The sequence below is a fragment of the Tachyglossus aculeatus genome, chromosome 16 (assembly GCF_015852505.1).
Source record: "Tachyglossus aculeatus isolate mTacAcu1 chromosome 16, mTacAcu1.pri, whole genome shotgun sequence".
Classification (NCBI taxonomy): domain Eukaryota; kingdom Metazoa; phylum Chordata; class Mammalia; order Monotremata; family Tachyglossidae; genus Tachyglossus; species Tachyglossus aculeatus.
In genome coordinates, this window is record NC_052081.1 from 17767376 (window position 1) to 17778035 (window position 10660).

The 10660-nt window shown below is 54.0% G+C and overlaps 1 protein-coding gene across 1 annotated transcript in view; it reads right to left on the reverse strand.

Annotated features, from left to right (window-relative positions):
- UCHL5 (ubiquitin C-terminal hydrolase L5) overlaps positions 1-10608 on the reverse strand; it is a 34401-nt gene extending 23793 nt beyond the window's left edge. The window contains exon 1 of the mRNA XM_038758427.1: positions 10460-10608. Within this exon, the coding sequence (XP_038614355.1) occupies positions 10460-10535 (76 nt within the window). The 5' untranslated portion in view covers positions 10536-10608. The remainder of the gene's footprint in view (positions 1-10459) is intronic.
- Between the last annotated feature and the right edge of the window lie 52 nt (positions 10609-10660).

The following is a 10660-nucleotide window of genomic DNA, read 5'->3' on the forward strand; positions in this document are numbered from 1 at the left end:
GGCCATCTTCAACCGTTCACTTTCCAGTGACTTCTTCCCCATTGCTTTCAATCAATCAATCGTATTTATTGAGCGCTTACTGTGTGCAAAGCACTGTACTAAGTGCTTTCAAATACGTCACGGAAGCGACTTGCCCAGGGTCACACGGCAGGCAAGCGGCGGAGCCGGGATCAGAACCCACGACCTCTGGCTCCCAAGCCCGGGCTCTTTCCACTGAGCCACACTGCTTTCCTCCCCTCCAAAACACGCATCCCATTCCCCAGCAGTATGTTCCCCGCGGGGAAGAGGCCGTTGTCTCCCCCTTCTAGACTGCAAACCCGCTGTTGTCTCTATATGTTGCTGACTTGTACTTCCCAAGCACTTAGTACAGTGCTCTGCACACGGTAAGTGCTCAATAAATACGACTGAATGAATGAATAAGGAGAGAAAAGTATTGCTGGGGGGCAGTGAAGGCCGAATTGAAGCAGATAATCAGTTTCAGGCGGACAAGGTCAGAGACGTCTGGATTTCCGCCAACAATATTCTGCAGGTCTGGCACAGAGGTGGAGGAAGGAGACGGCAGACTGTGGAGGTCATCGGGGTTAGGAGCACAAGACCGGTGGAGGGACAGGAAAGGAAGAGGGTTCGATTCGGCGAGGGGAGTCGAGGGTGTCGATCTGTGCATCAGAAGGTGGTTTAAGTACGGAGAATGAATGGGGTAGGAGGGCTAGAGGATCCCGGAGGAGGTCGAAAGGACGGACTTCTCCATGGGGGAGCAAGGCGGATTGGCGGAGGGGTGGGTGTGAGGGAAAGAGAGCAGGTGAGGAGGTTGTAATCCGATAAGGGGGATTTTCAGAATTGGGGAGGGGAGAGATTGCACAGTGACCAGAGATTATAAAATCTCATAGCGTTTGCCCGAGTTGGGGAGTGTGCGAGGTGAGGAGGAGCAGTCATCGGAGTAAAGGAGTGAGAGGAGGTGGAAGGTCACCCACATGGCGGTGAAAGTCCCCAAGGACCAGTGGAGGGGTGGAGAGTGAGAAGGGGATCAAAACGGAAAGCCGGAGGAGGGCCCTGGGGGGCAGCGGATTCATTCATTCATCCAACCATATTTATTGAGCGCTTACTGTGTGCAGAGCGCCGTACTAAGCGCTTGGAAGTCCAAGTCGGCAACATAGAGAGCCGGGGTCCCTACCCAGACCGGGACTAGTGGGCGGCAGAAGCTCCAAAGGAAGGGAGACGGAGCGATGGTGGAGAGGTGTTCGTTCAGCGCTTACTATGTGCCAAGCACTGTTCTAAGCGCTGGGGTAGATACAAGGTCCTCAGGTTGTCCCACGTGGGGCTCCCGGTATTAATCCCTATTTGACAGGTGAGGGAAGTGAGGCGCAGAGAGGTTAAGTGACTTGCCCAAGGTCACACAGCAGATGAGTGGCAGAGCCGGGATTAGAACCCACGAGCCCCCTCCTTCTTCTCCCCCTCCCCCTCCCCCCCACCTCACCTCCTTCCCCTCCCCGCAGCACCCGTATATACGTTTGTACATATTTATTACTCTATTTGACTTGTACGTATTTACTATTCTATTTATTTTATTTGGTTAATATGTTTCGTTTTGTTGTCCGTCTCCCCCTTCTAGACTGTGAGCCCGCTGTTGGGTGGGGACCCGTCTCTCTGTGTGGCCGACTTGGACTGCCCAAGCGCTTAGTACGGCGCTCTGCACACCGTAAGCGCTCAATAAATAGGACTGAATGAATGAATGAATGAATGAATGAATGAATGAATGGGGTGAAGGCAGCAGTGGGGAACCAGAAGGATGCCAACTCCTACCCCTCTCCCAGTGAGTCTGGGGGACTGGGAGAAGAGGGGACACACACACACACACACACACACACACACACAGATATATATATATACATATATATATATATATATATATATATATATATATATATATATATACACACACACACATCCCGGCCCCCGTAGAGAGAGCGGTAGGGGAGACTGCGTTATCTGGGGACAGTGAGGAGGACCTCAGGAACAGGTCGACGATGAAGGAAAGCTTTCTCCTGAGATGGGTTGGGGGGCGGGAGCAGGGGGGGCTTCCACGGGCTTTGGAGTCAGAGGTCAGGGGTTCAAATCCCGGCATTGCCAATTGTCGAGGGCGGCCCCCCCCCCAACAGTGGGGACCGAGGGGCAGGAGGGTGGCGTGCCTTAAGCGCTTACTGGGGGCCGACCACTGTTATTAATAATAAGAGTGACGGTATCTGTTCCCTTCGAGGCCCTACTGAGCGCTCACCTCCTCCAGGAGGCCTTCCCAGACTGAGCCCCGTCCTTTCTTTCCCCCTCGTCATCCCCCCATCTTACCTCCTTCCCCACAGCGCCTGTCTATATGTTTGTACAGATTTATTCCTCTGTTTTATATATTATTATTATTATTTATATATGGTTGTACATATTTATTACTCTATTTATTTATTTATTTATTTTACTTGTACATTTCTATCCTACTTATTTTATTTTGTTGGTATGTTTGGTTCTGTTCTCTGTCTCCCCCTTTTAGACTGTGAGCCCACTGTTGGGTAGGGACTGTCTCTATGTGATGCCAATTTGTACTTCCCAAGCGCTTAGTACAGTGCTCTGCACATAGTAAGCGCTCAATAAATACGATTGATTGATTGATTGATTTTACTCGTACCTATCTATTCTGTTTATTTTGTTAGTATGTTTGGTTTTGTTCTCTGTCTCCCCCTTCTAGACTGTGAGCCCGCTGTCGGGCAGGGACTGTCTCTGTATGTTGCCAACTTGTACCTCCCAAGCGCTTAGTACAGTGCTCTGCACACCGTAAGCGCTCAATAAATACGATTGATTGATTGATTGATTGAGGAGGGCGGGGGTGTGGAGTGGGCACGGGGCCGGGGGCAGGAATGGGCTGGACGGGACTTCCCAAGCACTCAGTACTGTGCCCCGCACACAGTAGGCGCTCAATAAATGCAACCGAATGAATGAATGAATGTTGACGGGGATTGCGGGGGGACTGCGGGGGGGACGGTTTGGATGGGAGGGAACTGAGAAGGTCCAGACTGTGGGGAGGGGGGTGAGGAGGGCTACTGGACGTAAGGGACTGCGTGGGCAGCACGGCCTAGTGGGAGTCGGAAGGCCCTGGGTTCTAATCCCGGGTCAGCCAGCTGTCAGCTGTGTGACCCTGGGCAAGTCGCTTCCCTTCTCTGGGCCTCAGTTCCCTCACCTGTAGGATCTCATCTCAATCAATCAATCAATCAATCGTACTTATTGAGCGCTTACTATGTGCAGAGCACTGTACTAAGCGCTTGGGAAGTACAAACTGGCAACACATAGAGACGGTCCCTACCCGACAGCGGGCTCACAGTCTAAAAGACTAAAGTCTAAAAGTCTCATGAGAAGCAGCGTGGCTCAGTGGAAGGAGCCCGGGCTTTGGGGCCGGAGGTCACGGGTTCAAATCCCGGCTCCACCACTTGTCAGCTGTGCGACTTTGGGCAAGTCGCTTGACTCCTCTGTGCCTCAGTTCCCTCGAAATGGGGATGAGGACTGTGAGCCCCCCGTGGGACATCCTGATCACCCTGTAACCTCCCCAGCGCTTAGAACAGGGCTCTGCACATAGTAAGCGCTTAATAAATGCTATCATTATTATTATTATTATCTGTAAAATGGGGATGAAGACTGGGAGCCCCCCGTGGAACAACCTACCTTGGCCGTACCCCGGGGCTTGGAGCAGAGCCTGGCACGTAGTAAGCGCTTATCAAATATCGCAATTATTATTATTACCATTACCCGTGCAGCAAGAGGGTTAGCACACACAAGGAACAGCACCGACTGATTGTCAGAGCCAGGATCTAGTCAGTGGAAGTTTGGGAAAAATCCCAAGACCTTCCAGATCGACAATCCTCTTTGCGTCGTTTCCGGCAAAGTGAAAGCCGAAGTGGGAGAGGTGACACCAAACATCAATTACTCAACGGCTTCTTCCCTGCGGGGGGGCATACTACGGGGGAAAGGGATCAATTAATCGTATTTATTGAGCGCTTACTGTGTGCAGAGCACTGGACTAAGCGCTTGGGAAGTACAAGTCCGCAACATAGAGAGACCCAACGGTGGGCTCACGGTCTAAAAGGGGGAGACGGAGAACAAAACCAAACGTACTAACAAAATAAAATAGAATAGATATGTACAAGTAAAATAAATAAAGTAATAAATCTGTACAAACATATATACAAATACACAGGTGCTGTGGGGAAGGGAAGGAGGTAAGACGGGGGGGATGGAGAGGGGGAGGGATGCGTGTTTTGGAGGGAAGCAGCGTGGCTCAGTGGAAAGAGCCCGGGCTCGGGAGTCCGGAGTCGTGGGTTCTAATCCTGCCTCCGCCCCCCGTCTGCTGTGTGACCCTGGGCGAGTCACTTCACTTCCCCGGGCCTCGGTGACCTCATCTGGAAAATTCATTCGTTCAATCGTATTTACCGAGCGCTTACTGTGTGCAGAGCACTGGACTAAGCGCTTGGGAAGTACAAGTCGGCAACATATAGAGACCCAACGGTGGGCTCACGGTCTAAAAGGGGGAGACGGAGAACAAAACCAAACGTACTAACAAAATAAAATAAATAGAATAGATATGTACAAGCAAAATAAAGTAAGAAATATACACAAACATATATACAAATATACAGGTGCTGTGGGGAAGGGAAGGAGGTAAGACGGGGGGGATGGAGAGGGGGAGGGATGCGTGTTTTGGAGGGAAGCAGCGTGGCTCAGTGGAAAGAGCCTGGGCTCGGGAGTCAGGAGTCGTGGGTTCTAATCCTGCCTCCGCCCCCTGTCTGCTGTGTGACCCTAGGCGAGTCACTTCACTTCCCCGGGCCTCGGTGACCTCATCTGGAAAATTCATTCGTTCAATCGTATTTACCGAGCGCTTACTGTGTGCACAGCGCTGGACTAAGCGCTTGGGAAGTACAAGTCGGCAACATATAGAGACCCAACGGTGGGCTCACGGTCTAAAAGGGGGAGACGGAGAACAAAACCAAACACACTAACAAAATAAAATAAATAGATATGTACAAGTAAAATAAATAAAGTAATAAATCTGTACAAACATATATACAAATATACAGGTGCTGTGGGGAAGGGAAGGAGGTAAGACGGGGGGGATGGAGAGGGGGAGGGATGCGTGTTTTGGAGGGAAGCAGCGTGGCTCAGTGGAAAGAGCCCGGGCTCGGGAGTCCGGAGTCGTGGGTTCTAATCCTGCCTCCGCCCCCTGTCTGCTGTGTGACCCTGGGCGAGTCACTTCACTTCCCCGGGCCTCGGTGACCTCATCTGGAAAATTCATTCGTTCAATCGTATTTACCGAGCGCTTACTGTGTGCACAGCGCTGGACTAAGCGCTTGGGAAGCCCGAGTCGGCAAGAGATAGAGCCGGTCCCTACCCAACAGCGGGCTCGCAGTCTAGAAGGGGGCGACAATCAATCAATCAATCAATGGTATTTATTGAGCGCCTACCGTGTGCAGAGCACTGTACTAAGCGCTTGGGAAGTACAAGTCGGCAACACATAGAGACGGTCCCTACCCAACAGAAGACAACAAAACACGGACACGGGGGTCAAAACCATCAGAACAAATAGAATTAAAGCTCTAGGCACATCATTAACAAGTCAAATCATCATCAATCGTATTTATTGAGCGCTTACTATGTGCAGAGCACTGTACTAAGCGCTTGGGAAGTACAAACTGGCAACACGGCAGCCATTCATTCAAATGGTGAATCTGTACCGGTAAAATCGGAGTAATAAATCTGTATAAATCTAGACAAGTGCCGCGGGGAGAGGAAAATGGGGATGAAGCCTGGGAGCCCCCCGTGGGACCACCTGATCACCTTGTATCTACCCCAGCGCTTGGCACATAGTAAGCGCTCGGCAAACACCACCGTTATTCTTACGATGACTGTTATGGGGGAAATCCGCAGCCCCGGCTGGAGGACGAGGAGGAGGAGAAGAGAGCAGGTGGAAAGACCCCGGGCGGCCGGGGTGCTGGGTTCTAATCCCGCCACCCGCCTGCGGGGTGACCTTGCGCGAGTCATTTCCCTTCCTGTGGGCCTCGGGTTCCTCAGCCGCCAAGCGGGGGGTGAAATCGTCCGCCCAGCGCCCAGAGAAGCAGCGTGGCTCAGTGGCCTCTAGACCGTGAGCCCGCCGCTGGGTCGGGACCGTCTCTATACGCCGCCAGCTTGGACTTCCCAAGCGCTTAGTACAGTGCTCCGCACACTGTAAGCGCTCAATAAATACGACTGAACGAATGAAAGAGCACGGGCTGGGGAGTCGGAGGTCATGGGTTCAAATCCCGGCTCCGCCGCCTGTCAGCTGGGTGACTTTGGGCAAGTCACTTCACTTCTCCGGGCCTCAGTTCCCTCATCTGTCAAATGGGGATGAAGACTGCGAGCCCCACGTGGGACAATGTGATCACCTTGTAGCCTCCCCAGTGCTTAGCGGCTCAGTAGAAAGAGCCCGGGCTTTGGAGTCAGAGGTCACGGGTTCAAATCCCAGCACCGCCGCTTGTCAGCTGTGTGACTTTGGGCAAGCCACTTAACTTCTCTGGGCCTCAGTTCCCTCATCTATCAAATGGGGATTAAGACTGTGAGCCCCATGTGGGACAACCTGATCACCTTGTAGCCTCCCCAGCGCTTAGAGCAGTGCTTGGCACATAGTCAGCGCTTTGTGGCTCAGTGGAAAGAGCCCGGGCTTTGGAGTCAGAGGCCATGGGTTCAAATCCTGCTCCGCCTTTTGTCGGCTGTGTGACTTTGGGCAAGCCACTTAACTTCTCTGTTCTTCAGTTCCCTCATCTGTAAAATGGGGATGAAGACTGTGAGCCCCCTGTGGGATAACCTGATCTCCTTGTAGCCTCCCCAGCGCTTAGAACAGTGCTTGGCACATAGTCAGTGCTTCGTGGCTCTGTGGAAAGAGCCCGGGCTTTGGAGTCAGAGGTCACGGGTTCAAATCCCGGCTCCGCCAACTGTCAGCTGTGTGACTTTGGGTAAGTCACTTCACTTCTGTTCCTCAGTTCCCTCATCTGTAAAATGGGGATGAAGACTGTGAGGCCCCCCGCCGTGGGACAACCTGATCACCTTGTAGCCTCCCCAGCGCTTAGAACAGTGCTTGGCACATAATAAGCACTTCGTGGCTCTGTGGAAAGAGCCCAGGCTTTGGAGTCAGAGGTCATGGGTTCAAATCCCGGCTCCGCCAACTGTCAGCTGTGTGACTTTGGGCAAGTCACTTAACTTCCCTGTTCCTCAGTTCCCTCATCTGTAAAATGGGGATGAAGACTGTGAGCCCCCCCCCCGTGGGACAACCTGATCTCCTTGTAGCCTCCCCAGCGCTTAGAACAGTGCTTGGCACATAGTCAGCGCTTTGTGGCTCAGTAGAAAGAGACCGGGCTTTGGAGTCAGAGGTCATGGGTTGAAATCCCTGCTCCGCCAACTGTCAGCTGTGTGACTTTGGGTGAGTCACTTCACTTCTCTGTGCCTCAGTTCCCTCATCTGTCAAATGGGGATGAAGACTGTGAGGCCCCCCGCCGTGGGACAACCTGATCACCTTGTAGCCTCCCCAGCGCTTAGAACAGTGCTTGGCACATAGTCAGCGCTTTGTGGCTCAGTAGAAAGAGACCGGGCTTTGGAGTCAGAGGTCATGGGTTCAAATCCCTGCTCCGCCAACTGTCAGCTGTGTGACTTTGGGCGAGTCACTTCACTTCTCTGTGCCTCAGTTCCCTCATCTGTCAAATGGGGATGAAGACTGTGGGCCCCCCGTGGGACAACCCGATCACCTTGTAGCCTCCCCAGCGCCTAGAACAGTGCTTGGCACATAATCAGCGCTTCGTGGCTCTGTGGAAAGAGCCCGGGCTTTGGAATCAGAGGTCATGGATTCAAATCCTGGCTCCGCCAACTGTCAGCTGTGTGACTTTGGGCAAGTCACTTCACTTCTGTTCCTCAGTTCCCTCATCTGTAAAATGGGGATGAAGACTGTGGGCCCCACTGGGGACAACCTGATCACCTTGTAGCCTCCCCAGCGCTTAGAGCAGTGCTTGGCACATAGTCAGCGCTTTGTGGCTCAGTAGAAAGAGACCGGGCTTTGGAGTCAGAGGTCATGGGTTCAAATCCCTGCTCCGCCAACTGTCAGCTGTGTGACTTTGGGCGAGTCACTTCACTTCTGTGCCTCAGTTCCCTCATCTGTAAAATGGGGATGAAGACTGTGAGCCCCCTGTGGAATAACCTGATCACCTTGTAGCCTCCCCAGCGCTTAGAGCAGTGCTTGGCACATAGTCAGTGCTTCGTGGCTCTGTGGAAAGAGCCCGGGCTTTGGAGTCAGAGGTCATGGGTTCAAATCCCGGTTCCGCCAACTGTCAGCTGTGTAACTTTGGGCAAGTCACTTCACTTCTCTGTGCCTCAGTTCCCTCATCTGTCAAATGGGGATGAAGACTGTGGGCCCCCCGTGGGACAACCCGATCACCTTGTAGCCTCCCCAGCGCTTAGAACAGTGCTTGGCACATAATAAGCACTTCGTGGCTCTGTGGAAAGAGCCCGGGCTTTGGAGTCCGAGGTCATGGATTCAAATCCCGGCTCCGCCAACTGTCAGCTGTGTGACTTTGGGCGAGTCACTTCACTTCTCTTCGCTCAGTTCCCTCATCTGTCAAATGGGGATGAAGACTGTGAGGCCCCCCGCCGTGGGACAACCTGATCACCTTGTAGCCTCCCCAGCGCTTAGAACAGTGCTTGGCACATAGTCAGCGCTTTGTGGCTCAGTAGAAAGAGCCCGGGCTTTGGAGTCAGAGGTCATGGGTTCAAATCCCTGCTCCGCCAACTGTCAGCTGTGTGACTTTGGGCGAGTCACTTCACTTCTCTGTGCCTCAGTTCCCTCATCTGTCAAATGGGGATGAAGACTGTGGGCCCCCCGTGGGACAACCCGATCACCTTGTAGCCTCCCCAGCGCTTAGAACAGTGCTTGGCACATAATCAGCGCTTCGTGGCTCTGTGGAAAGAGCCCGGGCTTTGAAATCAGAGGTCATGGATTCAAATCCCGGCTCCGCCAACTGTCAGCTGTGTGACTTTGGGCAAGTCACTTCACTTCTGTTCCTCAGTTCCCTCATCTGTAAAATGGGGATGAAGGCTGTGAGGCCCCCCCCGTGGGACAACCTGATCACCTTGTAGCCTCCCCAGTGCTTAGAACAGTGCTTGGCACATAGTCAGCGCTTTGTGGCTCAGTAGAAAAAGCCCGGGCTTTGGAGTCAGAGGTCATGGATTCAAATCCCGGCTCCGCCAACTGTCAGCTGTGTGACTTTGGGCGAGTCACTTCACTTCTGTTCCTCAGTTCCCTCATCTGTAAAATGGGGATGAAGACTGTGAGCCCCCTGTGGAATAACCTGATCACCTTGTAGCCTCCCCAGCGCTTAGAGCAGTGCTTGGCACATAGTCAGCACTTCGTGGCTCAGTAGAATGAGCCCGGGCTTTGGAGTCAGAGGTCACGGGTTCAAATCCCAGCTCCGCCGCTTGTCAGCTGGGTGACTTTGGGCAAGCCACTTAACTTCTCTGTTCTTCAGTTCCCTCATCTGTCAAATGGGGATGAAGACTGTGAGCCCCCTGTGGAATAACCTGATCACCTTGTAGCCTCCCCAGCGCTTAGGACAGTGCTTGGCACATAGTCAGCGCTTCGTGGCTCTGTGGAAAGAGCCCGGGCTTTGGAGTCAGAGGTCACGGGTTCAAATCCCGGCTCCGCCGCTTGTCAGCTGTGTGACTTTGGGCAAGTCACTTAACTTCTCTGTTCCTCAGTTCCCTCATCTGTCAAATGGGGATGAAGACTGCGGGCCCCCTGTGGGACAACCTGATCACCTTGTAGCCTCCCCAGCGCTTAGAACAGTGCTTGGCACACAGTCACTGCTTTGTGGCTCAGTGGAAAGAGCCCGGGCTTTGGAGTCAGAGGTCACGGGTTCGAATCCCGGCTCCTCCGCTTGTCAGCTGGGTGACTTTGGGCGAGTCACTTCACTTCTCCGGGCCTCAGTGACCTCATCTGGAAAATGGGGATGAAGACTGCGAGCCCCCCGAGGGACAACCTGATCGCCTTGTACCATCCCGAGCGCTTAGCACAGTGATGATGATGATGATGGCATTTGTTAAGCGCTTACTATGTGCAAAGCACTGTTCTAAGCGCTGTGCTTGGCACAGAGTCGGCGCTTACCAAATACCATCATTAGTACTATTCGCGGAGCGGGGGGGGGCCGCCGGCGCATGCGCAGAGTCCGCCCCCCATCCCTCCCCCCCTCCCTCCGGCCCGGACCGCCGTGGCGCATGCGCAGAGTGCGGCCCCCGGGGGGCAGCCCTCCGGCCCCCCCGCCGCCCCCCCCCCGGCTCGCCGCGTGTGTGTGTGTGTGTGTGTGTGTGTGTTGTGGGGGTGTGTGGGGGTGTGTGGCCGGGGTGTTGTCGTTCTGACCGAATCCTTTGATGAGCTCGGTGAAGACGCCCGGGTCGCTCTCCATGAGGCACCACTCTCCGCCGCTGCCCGCCATGGCCCGCCCCGGACCGGATCGGACCCGCGCCCGTCCGACCGACCGCGTGACGTCATCCAGACGCGCCGCGCCGCGCCGCGCGCCGCCTTCCCGGCAGCCTGCGCGCGCCCACCCGCCGCGGGGAG